This window comes from Rhinichthys klamathensis, unplaced genomic scaffold (assembly GCF_029890125.1).
Source record: "Rhinichthys klamathensis goyatoka isolate OS25496 unplaced genomic scaffold, OSU_Roscu_1.1 h1tg000065l_1, whole genome shotgun sequence".
NCBI classification, from domain to species: Eukaryota; Metazoa; Chordata; class Actinopteri; order Cypriniformes; family Leuciscidae; genus Rhinichthys; species Rhinichthys klamathensis.
The window spans coordinates 1698020-1716640 of NW_026606608.1; the positions used below are offsets into that span (position 1 = coordinate 1698020).

Below are 18621 nucleotides of genomic sequence, written 5' to 3' on the forward strand. Positions count from 1 at the left end.
ATTATTTTTTATGGATTCAAGGTTTTGTGGTTGACATTTAAAAAAGTAACAAATCCTTCCCTCGCCGGTCAATTTGACCCCATAGGAATGACTGGAATGTGAGGAATGCTTCAGTACACAGAGAAAAACCTAAAAATGCTCAAAATTCAAACTAATAATACTAAAACTTTACCAAAAAATCATTTTATAATGTCTACATGTGTATCTGAATGCACTTTTCTGAAGAGAAACTGACTTTAGGACCCAGAAGAACAGCTCATATAGAGCTATAAGGCCATCTAGTGGCAAGAGTCATGAAATATCATGTTTTATTATTTATTTTCCACAAGAGGTCGGCAAAGACACTCAATGTAAGATATTTTGAACTGAATTAAAAGGGTTATGCATTAAATTGTGTTATTTTGAATTTGAAAGTTGCTTAAATTACTAAATTACTTTGTATTTATTATTTATTTATCAAATCTAGTAATTTAAAGGTAAATAAAATAAAAATTCTCCCAAAAAATTGCATAATAACATAGAAAAAATATTATCAAAATGAAATAAAATAAGCTTTCTAGACAAAAAAAAAAGAAAAAGAAAAAAGTAGGGCTTCGGGTCATTTTGACCCGCGAGTGAAAGATGCGTTACAGGACGCAAGGGAAGGATGAGGGTGAAGAACTGAGTAATATTAATTAACATGTACTTACTAGTTAGGATTAGGATGCATGTAATTATGCATAATTTACTGTTATTACTATGATAAGTACTACATATGTAACACGGACACTGTAAAATAAAGTGCTACCGTTACGTCTGTAAGTGTGAACACTGGTAATATGAACCCGGGTGAAGCGTGGTTTCTCTCTGGTTAGGCCGTCATGAAGGAGTTGAGCCATGGCAGGTAGCGGGACACTTTCTGCAGGACGTATCCGCTCTTGCAGTCGGCTCCCGAGGGCTGGGTGATGATGCCGGTGAGGAAGAACACCTCCCGGTACAGCGTGACCACAGGACTGCCGGATCCAAACACACAATCCGCTTTAGACCGAGGCAGCGTGCAGGCCATCTTATTGGTGACCTAGAGGCAAAGTAAACAAGTAAGTCATATACACTATAACAACTTTAAATGAGTTGGATTCCCCCCGTCACCCCCCTGGACTGTATATGTCAGTCCTCTGTTACACAGCTCTTACAAATACAATTCGTTTTCCAAATGTCCCTTTCTTACTGCTTGCTGTTGATCTTTGTTCTAAAGGTTTCATCTCTGAGATATTCATTATAGTTCATAATAATTCTCTGTCTGACAGTTTTGTCCACCGGCTGGGCAAAAGACCATGATATTGATATAGGAGAATATAGACAGTCTATATTATAAGAGATATACAATATATTAGATAAACAATATATATTCTATATTATAAGAGATATATATATATTAGTGCTGTCAAACGATTAAAATATTTAATCGCGATTAATCGCATTAATGCCATAGTTAACTCGCGATTAATCGCATTTAATCGCACATTTTTATCTATTCTAAATGTCTCTTGATTTCTTTTTGTCCCATTATTTTTTTCTCATTTTAATGCTCTTATCAACATGGAAAAGTGGATCGGCTTGCTTTGTGCAAATGTTTTTTATTGAAAACAATATTGGCATATACTGTTCAATTTCACACTAAAACATTATCACTTGGAGCAAATAATCTCTCACACAATATAACACTGTCCATCAATAAAAGGGTGAAATAAATACTGACGAGGTCCTGATATTGACGAGGGGGCGGAGAATTCGCATCAGCTGTGTGTGTGTGTGTGTGTGTGTGTGTGTGTGTGTGCTGGCCATCATCAAGTGGTATTCAGACTGGACGTGCTGCGATGATGATAGCTCAGTTCACAACGACAAAACACACAGATCACTTTGGTCTTGTCAATAGAACCATTTGGCAACTTTTTAAAAGTAAACTTTCCATTCAGAATCTTATTGGCATCCATTTCGGCGTCTCACGCTCGTCATCCACTCAAAACTGGACGTTTTGAACGTTCCTATAACATTCAGAAATAACGTTTTTATAACTTAATGGGAACGTTATGAAAACATTCTTATAACCTAAAATTGTTAGCTGGGGAAGAGGAGAGATTCGCGATTGCACTGAACACGTTTTAAGTGCAGGCATATTCTCTGAGTGAGCCCAGAGAAAATTCTTACAAGAGCAGCGTGTATCTGAGAGCGCGCGCGACTCGAGCAGAGAGATTCGTGCTCGGCACATTATATTCCGCGCGCGAGCAGAGAGATTCGCGCTCGCGCATCCGGCTCGCAAGCCCAAACAAGTGTGTGCAAGCGTGCCTGTTGTTTTGTTTCCGGTCTAGCTAGATCCGCTTGCGCTTTCAAAACGTCCTCGCGCGCCGCAAGCCATTGAAATGAAAGGGTTTCATAGCGCAGCGGCCCGCATGCCGTCCTGTTACAAAAGCATGTGAAAAAAAACGTACTCGGTTACTCACGTAACCTCGGTTCTCTCTAGAGAGGGAACGAGTACTGCGTAATAGCTTACGCTAGGGGAAAAACTCTTTTCCGCGAGATATTGAAGCCAAAAATTATCCTTAATTTTTTATTAATGTAAAACGCTTTGCAGCAGCAAGCAGACAGGCGAAACAGCTCGCGCGCCTATTGGTTGCTCTGCAGCAAATGCAGCAGCCTATCGAGAGAGACTCTGCGTGACGTAATGACCAATGGGGGCAATTCGCGCCCATATCGTCACGTCCCGCCAGAAGGGGCGTGGTCTCACCCTATAAATATGCTCGTTAGGCTGATACAAGCTGGTTTTTACGCAGGATACGCAGTACTCGTTCCCTCTCTAGAGAGAACCGAGGTTACGTTAGTAACCGAGTACGTTCTCTTACGAGAGTATCTCTCGTACTGCGTAATAGCTTACGCTAGGGGAACACAATGCAACACGCCGTGCGTACAGGGATCCAACACCAAAGTCCCGGGGGCCGAAGCCCAGGGCTCATGTAGTGCATAATCACCATAAACTCACATAGAGTGGAGGAAGAGAGGCTGGAAGCGTCATTCCCTATAAAAAAGCACCCAGCGGGGCTATCATATGACAATAAAACGCGCAGCCAGGGTGAAAGCTTTCAGCCTGATCTGGGTGGCCATACGTGTGTCAACACTCATGGGGCTGCAGTAAACTCAGCATCTGGGCCGCACAGCGGGGCAGATAGCACTGAATTTTAGACCGCCAAAAGCTTAGCTTGTAAGGCGGGTACCTCCAGGTTATAGTATTTTATAAATGTAGACGGCAAGGCCCAGCCCGCGGCCGTACAGATATCTTGCAGGGAAACCCCGCTCGACCATGCCCACGAAGAGGCCACGCCTCTCGTGGAGTGCGCCCTGACACCCAAGGGGCACTGTAGGCCCTTCGCAGAGTAAGCGAGCGCAATGGCATCCACTATCCATCTGGATAGGCTCTGTTTTGAGGCGGCGAGTCCCTTGGAGCGCCCGCCAAACAAAACAAAAAGCTGCTCCGTCTGTCTGAAAACAGACGAGCGTGACACATAAGCTCTCAATGCCCTGACGGGGCAAAGGAGACTCGCATCCTCCTCCTCACTGAGAACCGGAAGGGCGGACAGGGAAATTACCTGGGCCCTGAACGGTGTATTGAGGGATTTCGGGACATACCCGTGCTTTGGTTTGAGAATGACCTTCGAGTCATTAGGCCCAAACTCCATACACTACGCGCTTACTGAAAGCGCCTGTAAGTCCCCTATGCGCTTCACTGAAGCAAGAGCCATGAGAAACACTGTTTTGAACGACAGGTGTTTCATGTCCACCAGCTGGATTGGCTCGAACGGGGCGCCTTTCATGGCCTCCAGGACCGTGGAAAGGTCCCACGTCGGGACTGAAGGGGGCCTGGGAGGGTTCAGCCTCCGAGCTCCCCTAAGGAAACGCACGACTAAGTCGTTTTTCCCCAGCGACTGGCCAGACACCGGTTTTGCAAACGTTGCTATGGCCGCCACATATACTTTGAGCGTGGATGGGGTCCTGCCCTTATCCAGTAGCTCTTGAAGGAAGGAAAGTACTTCCGAAACCCCGCATTCCACAGGTGAAAAGCTCTGGGCTTGACACCATGCAGAGAAAACAGACCATTTCGAGGAGTAGAGCCGCCTGGTAGACGGAGCTCTAGCCTGCGCGATCGTGTTTAACACTCCTTCTGGGAGGCTAGCGGGTACCCGTTGATGGCCCATGCGTGCAGGGACCACAACTCCGGGCGAGGGTGCCAAATCGAGCCCTCCGCCTGAGAGAGGAGGTCTCTCCTCAATGGTACAGGCCATGGGGCAGTGCTGGTCAGCTGCATCAGGGCAGGGAACCACGTCTGGTTTGTCCAGAGCGGAGCTACGAGCAGCACTGGGCATCCGTTCTCCCTGATTCGTTCCAACACCTGAGGCAGGAGCGAGACAGGAGGAAAAGCATATAGGGGGCAGCGGGGCCAAACATGAGCCAGCGCGTCCTTGCTTTTCGAGAAAAACTCCGGGCAATGAGCGTTTTCGTGGGACGCGAATAGGTCCACCTGTGCTCTGCCGAACGTTTTCCACAGCAGCTGGACCGTCTGCGGGTGCAGCGACCATTCCCCTGCTGGAACATTGTTCCTGGACAGTCTGTCTGGTCCCACATTCAGGTGACCAGGCACGTGCGCTGCTCTCAGTGAGAGCAGGTTGTGCTGAGCCCAGACCAGGAGGCGTTCCGTCAGCCTGTGAAGGTTTCGTGACCTGACGCCGCCCTGGCGATTTATGTATGCCACCACTGACATGTTGTCCGACCGGACCAAGACGTGGTGGCCTGTTACCTGGGGACAAAAACGCCGTAGCGCTTTGTCGACTGCTTTCATCTCCAAGCAGTTTATGTGAAGGAGCTTTTCCCGTTCTGACCACCGGCCAGCTAGCGGTCTGCCCTCGAGCAGCGCTCCCCACCCCGAGGTGGAGGCGTCCGTAGACACCACCTTCACACTCGAAGCGGTCCCCAGACTCACACCTGACTGATACCAGTCGGTTATTTTCCAAGGTTCCAGAGCTGAAACACACTGAAGGTCGACCCTGAGGCGAAACAGACCCGCTGTCCATGCCCTGGGTGGAACCCGCGCTTTCAGCCACATCTGCAGTGGGCGCATGCGGAGCAAGCCCAACTGGAGTACAGAGGCTGCTGAGGCCATCAGCCCCAGCATTTTCTGAAACCTTTTGAGCGGAACTATCGCGCCGTGGCGGAAGGATTTCGCGCCGCGCTGAATATTTAGCCCGCGCTCTGGTGACAGGCGTGCTGTCATGGACAGCGAGTCCAACACGGTTCCCAGAAAGGAAATTTTCTGACTGGGAGACAGTGAGCTCTTCACCCAATTGACTGTGAGGCCCAGCTCCTCGAGGTGCTCGAGTAATGCGGCCCTGTGTTCTATGAGCTCCGATCGTGATCGAGCCAGAATCAGCCAATCGTCCAAGTAGTTCAGGACTCGCATGCCCTGAAGTCTCAGGGGTGCGAGCGCCGCGTCCATGCACTTCATAAATGTACGAGGTGCTAGGGACAGGCCGAACGGCAGGACTGTGTATTGATATGCCTGGCCCTCGAAGGCGAATCTCAAGAATCGCCTGTGATGGGACGCTATTTGTATTTGGAAATAGGCGTCTTTCAGATCTATCGACATAAACCAGTCCCCGTGGCGCACTTGCGCGAGGATTTTCCTGGTCGTAAGCATTCTGAACTGGCGTTTCACAAGCACTCTGTTCAGCTGTCGTAGATCTAAAATGGGTCTGAGACCCCCATCCTTTTTCGGTACCAGAAAATATCTGCTGTATAGGCCCCCTTCGCTCTGAGCCTGAGATAAAGGTTCTATAGCCCCTTTGCTCAGTAGTTTCGCTATCTCGGCACGAAGTAGATGAGACACTTCGTTTTTCACCGTAGTTTCGACACGCGCCGTATAACGGCGCTGGCGTCGAGCGAATTGTAGCGAATAGCCTCTCTTTATAGTGTTCAGCACCCATTCTGATACCCCGGGAAGCTTTGACCACGCATCTGCGTGAATAGCTAGAGGCAGAATGAAATCCGGGCTCCGGCCGCGACAAAACGGCAGCTCGAGAGCCCGGGCATACTGGGAACACAACACCGTGTTTACAGCGTTCGAGGCGGGCGGCCTGGCCGCGCTCAGCTTTTTTATGGCAGATTGTGCAGAAAAAGCGAGCGGGGGAGATCCCGTAGGAATCGGCGTGTCTGTGAGAAAATGTGGGCGCGGGGCTGCGGGCACATTTATTACACTGAAAACATTGTCAGTCATGGCCGACTGAATGTGTGTTGGTTTCGTTTTTACAGAAACCAAGGGACACGCAGCATGTAGTGTGAGCGGGCATGGTGACATGGGCGCGTTTACTACATTGTTTGCACAATCGACCTGAGTCGATTTTATTTGTGCTAGCCCTGCACCGTGGCGGGCTGTGTCTGGGTGTGGGAATGGGCACTGGGTGGGCATTCTTACAACACTCATAACACCATCGGCCGTGGCCGGATTGTTTGTGCGAGCCCTGCATTTTTGCGGGCTGTGTTTTGTGTGTAGAAATGAGCCCTGGGTTGTAGGCATTTTCAATACACTCATAACACCATCGGCTGTGGCCGGAATACCAGAAAATACACCATTTATGTGATTTATCTGGGTCGCCGTGGGAACAGCATTTGTGTGCAGGCAAGCGGGCATGGTACTGGCTTGCTTACTGCAAAATACACTGGAACAGTCACATTTTCTGGAACTGAACAAGCGAAAATTTCAGTGGAAGTCTGGCCACGGCGAGACTGAAACACCGTCGATTTCCTAGGAGGCTAGGAAGACTTGTGTTGGTTTCGTTTTACAGAAACCGTGGTAGTGTGTGTGGGCACTGGGTTGTGGGCACATTCACTACATTTAATGCACAATTGACATGCGTCGATTTCATTTGTGCGAGCCCTGTACCGTGGCGGGCTGTGTTTGTGTGTAGAAATGAACACTGGGCTGTGAGCATTTTATTACACTTATAACACCATCGGCTGTGGCCGGAAAACCAGAAATACAATGATTACATGATTTTTCTGGGTCGCCATGGAAACGGCCTTTATGTGCAGGCAAGCGGGCCGTGGTACCAGCTTGTTTGCTGCAAAATACACTGGAACAGTCGCATTTTCTGGAACTGAACGAGCGAAAAGTTTCGGTGGAAGTCTGGCCGCGGCGAGACTAAATTTTTATCTGCTGCGAGAGCCGGGATCGAACATGGGTCTCTCGCGTGAAAGCTTCAGGTTCTGCCACTGGGCCACAGGGAGAACTACACTAGCGCAAGCAGATAAGAGAGCGTCATCACAGTTTTGTGTGTGTCGCCGTTTGTATGCAGGTGTGCGTGTTATACAACAGGCTCATTGCTGCAATAATGACATTTTCAGCCGCTCAAACTAGGAGCTGAGAAATGTTTGAGAAATGGAGATTAGTCCGGCCTCGGCGGGGACTAAAACACACTCTTTTCTCATTTGCCGGTGACGCACGCCCATGGGGGGCGGGGTAGATTTCTTATAACGTAAAGAAAGCTAGCCGCGGTTTTTAGGGCTCGCGGTCTTGATGCTGGCCCGTTTCCTTGACGAGTCGCGGACAGAAGGCGGAGGTCCACAGAGCTCGCCTGTTGCGCGGGCACCTCCCAATCGAGGCCGATGCTTCCCACGGCCTGAGAGAGCAGACGCATCAGCTCAGTCTCAATGCCGGCTCTCTTACCAGTGGTCTGGCGGGAAACCCTAGCGGAGGGGAGATCCACGGAGCTCGCCCAATCCTCACTATCGGATGCCAGAAGAGAACACGCCTCGGTGGGTTCGTCAAACTCGTGGATGGACGCGGCGGCAGGCGGCGGCCGTTGTCCGTCAGTGAGCGACTCGAGCGAAGCCGGCGAAGCTGGCGGGCGAACCGGCGAGCTTTGGCGGGCTGGAGAAAGCTCGGGAGCGCGCTGGGCGCGGCGCTTCTTGCGGCGCGGCACCACGGCGGGCTGCGGTGAAGGCTCGGAAAATGATGCCAGGCGAGTCCTCAGAGTCACCATGGGCAAAAACTCGCAATGAGGGCATCCGCCGTCAGCGAGCGCGAGAGCCGCGTGATCCTCACCCAGGCAGGAAACACAGATGACGTGCCGGTCTCCATCGCTGAGCGGGGCGCGGCACGAGCCACAGGAAGGCATCTTTAAAAAGACGCAGCTCTTTTTGTGAGAGAAGTGTGAGTCGCGTCAAGTAAGCGAGCAAACACTCTCAACAGAGTAAATACACACAGAGTATGAAAGGATATAGAACGCCGGAAAGCGCAGCAGGTACGGCAGTTGAAGGCGGCGAGGCCAGCGACTCCAGAGCTCGTCCCGCTGAAAGGCTTGCTTCGACGGCGCGGCTTCTCACTCCGGATCCAGCGATGCGTGTGCTTCGCTGAAGAGGTAAAAATCAGCTTGTATCAGCCTAACGAGCATATTTATAGGGTGAGACCACGCCCCTTCTGGCGGGACGTGACGATATGGGCGCGAATTGCCCCCATTGGTCATTACGTCACGCAGAGTCTCTCTCGATAGGCTGCTGCATTTGCTGCAGAGCAACCAATAGGCGCGCGAGCTGTTTCGCCTATGTCTGCTTGCTGCTGCAAAGCGTTTTACATTAATAAAAAATTAAGGATAATTTTTGGCTTCAATATCTCGCGGAAAAGAGTTTTTCCCCTAGCGTAAGCTATTACGCAGTACGAGAGATACTCTCGTAAGAGAACTACAAAGTTTGCTAGGCCAAAAAGACCGTTAATCGCGCGATAAAAAAATTAACGCCGTTAAAATGGGTTTGCGTTAACGCCGTTAATAACGCGTTTAACTGACAGCCCTAATATATATATATATATATTCTATATTATAAGAGATATAGATATTCTATATTATAAGAGATATACAAGGAGAGCTGAAAAGCAGTTCAGGGTAAACTCCTCGTCTACTGTAGTACCTGATTACATCATGTTGCCGGATTTTTGGTGTGAGATTATTACTTCCTTCTGTTTTTGCACTTGGATTGAATTTTTTTGTTACCTTTTTGTGGATTGTGGACTCTTGGGATAAATATCTTTCTGGATCTCCTCTATTGTGTATTGCCTCCCGAGGGGAGTTGTTTGATTGAGTTAGACACACTCATCTAAAGCGCTGCCTAACACTGTTGCTGAGGTTTTGTTTTTCCCTCTGAAGTAAAGAGCCAAAGACTTTTGTGGTGTCATTGCATTCATATTCCTTTGCACTTGAGTCCAACCTCCTCCAGCATCCAGGACACACACACACACACACACACACACACACACACACACACACACACGAGTTTGATCCCCAGCTGGATAACAACATGTTACTCACAATGGCAGTAATGGCTTTCTAAAAAAGCGTCAGTACTGCTCTCATGCTGTGCTGTATATCCGCTCAGAAGCTCTTCCGGGTCTGTTTAACGGATTCGTTTAACCGTGAATTACTGTCTCTGGGAGGCTTTTGTCTTTCAAACACATTAAAATGCACAAATTCACATCATTTAATTTTTACATGCAATGCAGGGGCTCCCCAATATTTTATAGTAAAGTTAATTTCACTGTTCTGATTTCAGTTAATGGTCACATGACATGCAGGTAAACAAATACAATATCTATATTTTTAATCTTCTTTAGCAAGTATTTTATTTTGTTTGTTTTTATTTGTATTTATTTTTTATGATTTAATTAATAGCTTTTCATTAAACTCACGAACCCCAGTCGGGGATACCCTGACGTAATGTAATATTTAATGCACGTCATGTTGTTGATTACAAAGAATGGAATATTTTTTCTTTCTCATTGTATTTTTTTATCAATATTGTACATCATCCTTAGTTAGGACAAAAGCAATCGAAAAGTAGTCAGATTACCTAAAACGTGTAATGTAATGGATTGCCGTGAATGTACTGAAAGTGAGAGGAAATGAGACACATTCTCTCTGCTTGCAAGTGTGTCACTCACGAGAACCAGTTACTTATTAAATTATTAATTACATCTTCAACTGTGTAATTGGGTTACTCTCTCTGGAAAGTATTCACTTTTTCTAATCACTTCTTAAATCCCAAATCAACCTCGACCAGTTGAATAAAACACAGACATGAAACTGCTCTTTGAATTCTTTTAAATAAATAATATAAAATTGTATAAATTGTTCTTGAACTGACCAAAGTATTTAAAGGGAGAAAGTTGCATTAAAAACATACGTTTTAAGGTCAATTTGAGTGTTAAATCCACTATAGTTGTATATATTTTTTTGTTCATTTGTGTGGATCCCCATTAGCTATGCCGGAGAGCACAGACTAGTCCAGTGGTTCCCAACCTTTTTTTGTCTGAGACCCCCTTTTTCCCAAGAAAATATTTTAGGGCCCCCCTTCACATTTAATGATATTATCGCTCTTGTAAGCTTGCAGCAATGATGACAAAATGTGTTGTTTTTTTCAAACAAACGGTGTTTATGCACAAATAATAGCCTATAATATTGAAAATACAATAACAAAAACATCAGTAGGCCCTTTGTAATCTAAAAACGTAAGCCTAGGAGAAGCCTATAAATTGGCCCTATTTGAAATGCAAAAACAAAAATATTCACACTGGTGTGTAGCTAAAAAAAACAAAGAATATAGGCTATTACTAAATGACTGTTGTCTGGGGCCTCAATACTTGCATGTTATTTGTGAGGCTTTATCAATGTGAGGCTTTATTTTTTACGCTTTTGGCGCTATAGCGAGCGATAATAAACCTGCATTTATTAACAGAATAATGCGTGTTTCGGAAGAACATTGTAGCCGGAACTACATCTCTCTGTGTACGTCTATAACGAGTCATGCAGGTACTGGGCTACTCCGCCGCGGCAGCGATCCGAACCAGTGTGAAATAGTCCCAATGTAAACACTTATAATAGGTGTACCATAGTGGTTCAGGATAAGACAAAACAAAGGGATTCATGATGAACTCGCTCATATACATTTTGTACATTTTGAACAGAAAGAAGTTAAGGACTTTTATTAATGCGCTCATTGCTTAAACCTTTCAAAATATGACGCGACCCCCCACAGAGCTCGCTGAGGCCCCCTTGTGGGCCGCGACCCCCATGTTGGGAACCGATGGACTAGTCTCCCTGGGGTCCACACAACACATACAAACATACATTATTTAATATCACAAACGACATTAAAATACGGTCAATAACAAATCAGGGTCCAAAATCAATGTCTAAACAAACACAGGTCTAACACTTATAACACACCCAACTAACTGCTCCTATTAATATGATAATCCTTAGTGTGCTTTACCTGCCTTTTAAAATTTAATTTCTGTGTTATTCTAATGAATGACAATGGTAGAGAATCCCATGTTTTCATTGTCCTACAAACTACTGTACGTTTGAGGAAATTAGTCTTTGCTTTGGGGAGTGAAACTCTGCCTTGTGAAATATGTGTAATAATAATAATAATAATAAGTTTATTTTATATAGCGCCTTTCTCAAACCCAAGGTCGCTTTACATAATGGAAAGACAAGTATACACACCAGAAACAACCAAAACAATACAACAAAGACAAGTAATCTGTGTGAAGCTATGAGTTTGGTGTGGAAAAATGTTCCTTAAACAAAAAGGTCTTGAGATGAGCTTTAAAGAGGGAAAGTGAAGGACAGTCACGAAGAGATTGAGGGAGGCTGTTCCAGAGTTTGGGGGCCAAGACACTGAAGGATCTGCCACCCAGGGTGGAAAGTCTGGAGCGGGGGATAGCCAAGAGATTTTGGTCAGAGGATCTGAGTGAGCGTGATGGAGTGTGCGGGATCAGGAGGTCGCGGATGTAGGGGGGAGCAAGGTTATGGAGCGCTTTGAAGGTGAGTAGTAGTACTTTGTATTTGATCCGGGATGGAACTGGTAGCCAGTGGAGTTGGTAGAGAATGGGGGTGATGTGTGCTGATCGTCTGGTATGGGTGAGGAGTCTGGCTGCCGAGTTTTGAATATATTGTAACCTTTGAAGTGATTTCACAGGGAGACCAAGGAAAAGTGAGTTGCAGTAGTCTAGACGGGACATAATGAAGCAGTTAACCAAAGTGTGTGCATCACTAACAGAGAGGAAGGGTTTGAGGCGAGCAATGTTGCGGAGGTGAAAGAAGGCAGTCTTAGTGAGTGATTTGATATGAGGATCAAAGCTAAGGGTGGAGTCAAGCAAAATGCCAAGGTTTTTGACAACAGGGGTAGGGTGGGCAGATGAACCATCAATATTGAGAGTGAGACGGGGAGATTTAGAAAGGATGCTTTTAGGGCCAATCAGCAGAATTTCAGTTTTATCTGTATTGAGTTTAAGAAAATTGTTTTGCATCCATAATTTTAGGTCAGAGAGGCAGTCAGTGAGGGAGCACGGTGGTGAATCAGTTGGAGAGTGAGTGGTCAAATAGAGTTGGATGTCATCTGCATAACAGTGGAATTTAAGACCGTGGCTGCGTATGATCGGGCCAATAGGGAGGATGTATATGAGAAAGAGGAGGGGCCCAAGTACCGAACCCTGGGGGACACCACGGGTGACAGGGGACTTGGAAGACTGATGAGGACCAAGCGTCACAAACTGCTTTCTGTTGGAGAGGTAAGACTGGAACCAAATGAGGGCTGTACCAGAAACACCAATAGCAGACAGACGGGTGATTAGAACATTGTGGTTGATGGTATCGAAGGCAGCACTAAGGTCAAGGAGTATGAGAATGTTAAGTGAACCAGAGTCAGCAGACAGTAGAAGGTCGTTAACGATGCGCAGAAGGGCAGTCTCTGTACTGTGACAAGAACGGAAACCAGATTGAAAAGGCTCATACAGGTCATGGTGATTCAGAAAGGTGTGTAGTTGTGAGGCCACCACTCTTTCCAATACCTTGGCCAGGAAGGGGAGGTTGGAGATAGGGCGGTAGTTACATAGTGATGTGGGGTCACAGTCCGTTTTTTTGAGAATGGGTGTGACTGCAGCAGTCTTAAGGGCAGCAGGCACAACACAAGAGTTGAGGCAGGTGTTTACAATAAATGCAATGGGTTCAGATAAGGATGTGATGCAAGTTTTAAGTAGAGGGGTGGGGGCAGGGTCAAGCTGACACGATGTGGAGTTAGACTTATTTATAATGTCAGTGACAGTGAGGGAGTCTATAAGAGTGAAATGGGAAAGCTGAGGGCCCAGAGAGGAAGGAGAAGAAGAGTGAGAGATAGCATTTGGGTTGAAGCATTGGTAGATTTGGCTAATTTTGTCATCAAAGAAGTGTAAGAAGGCCTGGCACTGCTCAGGGGTCTTAGGACAGGCAGTGACAGGGGGTTTAATGAGTTTGTCCAAGGTCCTGAACAGGGTTTTAGGCCTGGACATAGAGGAGGTTATGAGTGATGAATAATAGTTTGAGCGGGCAGCATCGAGGGCATCCCTATACGTCTGAGTGTGTTCGGTGTAAAGCATGGAGTGGATTGTAAGGCCAGTTTTCTTATGTAGCCGTTCGAGACGGCGGCCAGCGGCCTTAAGTTGCCTGAGCTTAGGGGTGAACCAGGGGCATGTACGATTTGCTGGTACAAGTCTAGTCCTAACTGGCGCTAAGCTATCAAGCAGGCTGGTCAGGGTGCCATTGTACAGAGCAACCAAGTCATCCGCAGACGAGAGCTCGTCAAGGTCAGACAGTGGCGAGGCCTGTATAGAGGCAGCAAACATGCTGTGGTCTATTGACCCAATGTTACGACTTGTAATAGCTGTTTTCTCTGAGGAGGGAGGAGGAGTGATCATATGAAAGCGGCATTCAATGAGCTTATGGTCAGAAACACCAGAGATGGAACCAGAGACAGAGATGTCATTCAGACCAGTGGAGCAGAGCAGATCCAAAGTGTGGCCATGAGTGTGAGTTGGAAAGTCAACATGCTGTGTCAAACTAAAACAGTTCAATACAGAGTTAAACTCTGAGGTGTAAGAACAATTTATATCCACATGGATGTTAAAATCCCCTAACATAATCATAGCCGAACAAAGAGATGAAATAACAGTGAGAAGTTCATTCAATTCAGACAGAAAATGTACAGATGGTTTAGGGGGACGGTAGATCAGCAATAGTATAAGGGGTGGAGTAGAAACAACCTTCACAGCAATATATTCAAAGGATGTCACTTCAAATGGCCTAAGTTCTTTAACAGTCAGATCTGAGCGGTGCACTACAGCCAACCCACCCCCTCTCCCTACAGATCTAGGTTTGGATAAGTAGCAGTAGCCAGGGGGGGTCAGCATGTTTAAATTAATGCAGTCACTGGGTTGTTGCCAGGTCTCTGAGAGACAAAACAAGTCACATTTTTTGTCCACAATGATATCGTTTATTATGGCCGTTTTGTTTGTGATTGAGCGTGCATTTAGGTGGGCAATGTTAAAGTTCTGACATGATGACGAGGCAGGAGGAGGCAGCCTAGGAGGGCGACGAAGGTTGTCAAAGTTAATTCCCCTGATCTTTGGCTGATATCGTCGGCAACGATCGGGTGTGTAAACAGTTGGGATTTGAGCATCATGTCCAAAGATAAGAGTCGGTTGTCTTTTGAAGCGATGAACATAACGTGGACGCCGAATAATTCCAAGCGAACAGCAGTGTTTATACAGCGCCGGTTCTAGGGGGGCGTGGCAGCGATAAAGTTTGAGAGCAGCAGAGGTGTAAACTGGCTCCATTTCCAAGTTACAAAAAACACACAAGCACAGCATAAGGCGAGTTGCGAGGACATTAATCGAGCTGCCAGCGGGAAACATGACATCGACACAGTAAAGTTACCACAAGTGACACAGCAACACCACGCTAATACTACATGTTAGCCAACCAGGCTCACAACACAACCCAGTCCGCAATGTAATCAGCGCAGTTTAATACGCCAACCACTGAACAGATTGAGGACAACAAAGAGGCAAGCGGGTAGAAACACACTCACCTCTGTAGCAGTCACTGTGAGGGGAGATAGGAAGAGAGCTCATGCAGGGGAAGAGCAGGCGTGCCGGACAGTGGCAAACAGAACTGGAGGAGCAAGTTTGTAGCAAAGTTTGTAACATTAATCCACGGATTGATACGGCAGTGGCAAAGCAACAATGTTCCAGCGACAGTGCAGGAAGGATTCGGCCGACACCGGGAGGAGATGTGGTAATCCACACAGCCACCTACATAGAAGGTACAGTGGGGTAGCGCGAAGATCAGCAAACAGACAGAGCAGTGTGAGTTGGATGAGTGCCAGTGATGAGTTGGAAAGTCATCAGTATCCGCGCGATATCCAAAGTAAAATCCACAGGGAAATTACAATAATACAGTCCAGGCAAACGACAGTTCAGCAAGTTCAGTTCAGCAGTTCAGCAAGGAAGATGTCACAGTAGACGCGAAAACAAACAAACAACAACAAAAAGTTCAAGCGAGAAGCGGCAGCAAAGCGCGCACAGCGTACTCTCACCGGAAACCGGAAACTGAAACTGCATAACATGTCCTAATTCTCCCAGAAAGATATGAGTGTACGCCTCTAAATCGCATTTTAATTGATTGTACCGATCCAATGGGATTTTATACTGTAAAACCTTCCAGTCACCCAGTCTTCTTAACCAATTAAGATGCAGATGCATGCTGTTAATATGTGTGCCATATGGACATTGTAGAGCAAGTCTTGTTCTGTACTAGCTGGAGTTTACTTGAATCTTTTTTGGTGGCATTAGCCCGAATGATCTGGCAATAGTCCAGCTGTGAAAAGACAAGAGTACCTAACACCATTTTCATTATATCCGATGTAAAATGTTCACTGCATCGCCTTACTACAGCCAACACCTTACCCATTTAATCGACCGGGTTGTTAATATGGTTTGACCAAGACTATGTATTGTCAAGGGTGATACCCAATAACTTAGTTTCCTTCACTTGCTGAATAAGTGTTTTATTTATGTATAGTCTAAGCTCTCGTTCAAACCCTAAAGAATGCTTTGAACCAAAATACTATACTCTTGGTTTTAAATGTATTAAGTATCAGTTTGTTTTCTAAAATCCACTTTCCTATAGTGTCAAACTCCTCTTTCAAGATGGCAGTCAATTCAGCAGATTATACCGCTTATACTGTAATATCATCTGCATACATTGTTAATTTAGCACTTTTTAAAACGAGAGGCAAATCGTTAGTAAAGATTGAGTGGTCCTGAATAGCTTCCATTAAAAAATACTCTTTGCGATCTATTTACTAATTAACTTTCCATCCAAGCAACTGCTGAAGGTCTAAATCCATAACACTACAACTTGTCCAGAAGAAGCTTGTGATCAATAAGATCAAACGCTGCTGTAAAATCTAATGAGACCGCTCCACATATCATTTAATTATCCAAATCCCTGAACCAGTCGTCCGTCATCTGTGCTAGAGCTGTGCATGTGGAGTGTCCCTTTCTTAAGCTTCTGTTGTCAGATTATTTTCTGAGAAGTAACCTTGTATTTGATCAAATACTGCCGTCTCTAAGATCTTACCTTGTAAGCCTTGTAAGGCTTTGCATTTAATACATGACACATTGGAGCCGCAACATAATCTATGGAAATTCGAATCAATTTGTCATCTATATTATCTATCCCTGATTGTTTACCCTTACACATAGACTTTATTAACTTATTAACCATTTCTACTTCTAATTAACTGAACTCAAAAGACAATGTTTACGCCTCATATATTTTTTATGTTAAAAAATGGTCAAGTTGTTGACTGTTCCATATGATAATTCTTTCCTCGATTTATATACCTTGCTTGCTACCAAAATAATTATTCAAATAATTAGCAATTTCTTTGGGTTTTGTAATAAACATACCGCCACAGTCGATCAAAGTAGGTTGTGTAAATGTTTTCCCATTATACTATTTACTGTGTGCCAAAACTCTTTCCCATCATTAATTTTCCTATTTAACTGTAGCACATAATATTGTTTCTTTATCTTTTGATTAAGTTTTGTCGCATAATTCCTCAGTTTACAATTTTTCGGTCTATCAGTTATACTTCCAGTTTATTGTGCTGTTTTCTTAGCCTCATCTCTTTGAGTCATATAATCTTTTAATTCATTATCAATCCAGGATGGTCTATAATTCCTAATCATCATTTTCTTAATGGGGGTGTGATTATCAGTGACTTTTTTGAGAAATTGAAAAATTGTTCTATAGTCTGTACAGTATTAGAAGTAACTGAAATTAAATTACACAAAAAGTAAGAGATTACTTTTGCAAGGGAAAATGAATTAAACTACTGTAATTAATGACTTGTCTGCGTTCTAACAAGTGTTGGGTGTAATGCATTACTGTTTTATCAAATCAAACGTCATTAATAGCGGCTCTCTACCGTGATTTATCATATTATCATATCAGCATAACCATATCAGATCACCCTTTTTATGTGGACTCCAAAAGTGATAAAATATTAATATTAATTACGCATAATAATAATGTATTATTTTAGTGAACAGGAAAAGCCCTCACCCCCCTTCACATCACCACTGAATAAATTTTATGATGCTTGGATTATACAATTGTACTAATGTACGATTATAAGCAGGGTTTGAAATTAACTTTTTCACTCACCGGCAAATTTGGCTACAACATTTTTAAGTTACCGGCCATTCAGAACTTCTACTAGCCAATATATATATATATTATAAAATTTGGATTTCATACATTCATTTCTTATTTAAACTAAATCCTGTCATCCAGCTTCTCCTCTTTCATCCTCATCACCATTAACCCTCTGGGGTCCAAGGTGTTTTTGGGGTCCTTGAGATGTTTTGACATACTCTGACATTTGTGCTTTTTTCAGTTGCTTATAAACAAATTACTGGCAAAGGTGTAATTACACTCTATTTAGCACAAAAAGGGCTACCATAATATGTTATCAACATGTATGTACATGTTTGTATTTTTGAGAGAATATTGTTTATGTGTGGTTATTAGCAGAGCCGGACAGTAACGGAGTACATTTACTTGAGTACAGTACTTAAGTACAATTTTGAGGGATCTGTACTTTACTCGAGTATAATTTTTGGGGAGTACTCATGACTTTACTCAAGTACATTTGAGAGGTAAATATTGTACTCTTTACTCCGCTACATTTCTATCCATAACCGTGAGTAAAAAAAAAAAAAAAATTCTTCTAAAAAAATAAAATAAAATAAATCTCGGAAACCCTTAATTTGTTGTTTCCCTCTCAAACGTGATTGGATTGTGCAGGCGCCACTGATTGGGACAGCCTATCAGCAATCACCTTCAGCTTTCCGCCAAAATCAACTCCATGGTCAGATTTAGATTAGACAAGAGACGAACAATGGATGAAGACGCAGCAGGTCCATCCCGGGAATGTGTCAACCCGTGGCCCCACCTCGCCCGACTATTTCAATTTTCGGAACAATTGAATGATAGTTTTCGCTTCAAGTGTTTGCTGTGTTTACCCAAACAGAACTTCATCACTGCCTACAAAAATTCATCCTCCAACTTGCGGAAGCATGTCAAGGTACGTACATTAAAATAAACTTCCTTACATTTCTAAGCTAGATTCTACTAGCTACAAAAGTGCACTAAATGATTG

The 18621-nt window shown here is 44.8% G+C and overlaps 1 protein-coding gene across 2 annotated transcripts in view; it reads right to left on the minus strand.

Moving 5' to 3' along the window:
* Window positions 1-449: 449 nt before the first annotated feature.
* The window catches only part of proza (protein Z, vitamin K-dependent plasma glycoprotein a), a 57471-nt gene continuing 39299 nt past the window's right edge, over window positions 450-18621 (minus strand). For both annotated transcript variants that reach the window (XM_056249974.1, XM_056249973.1), the window contains one exon: window positions 450-1057. In XM_056249974.1, the coding sequence (XP_056105949.1) occupies window positions 851-1057 (207 nt within the window). In that variant the 3' untranslated portion in view covers window positions 450-850. The remainder of the gene's footprint in view (window positions 1058-18621) is intronic.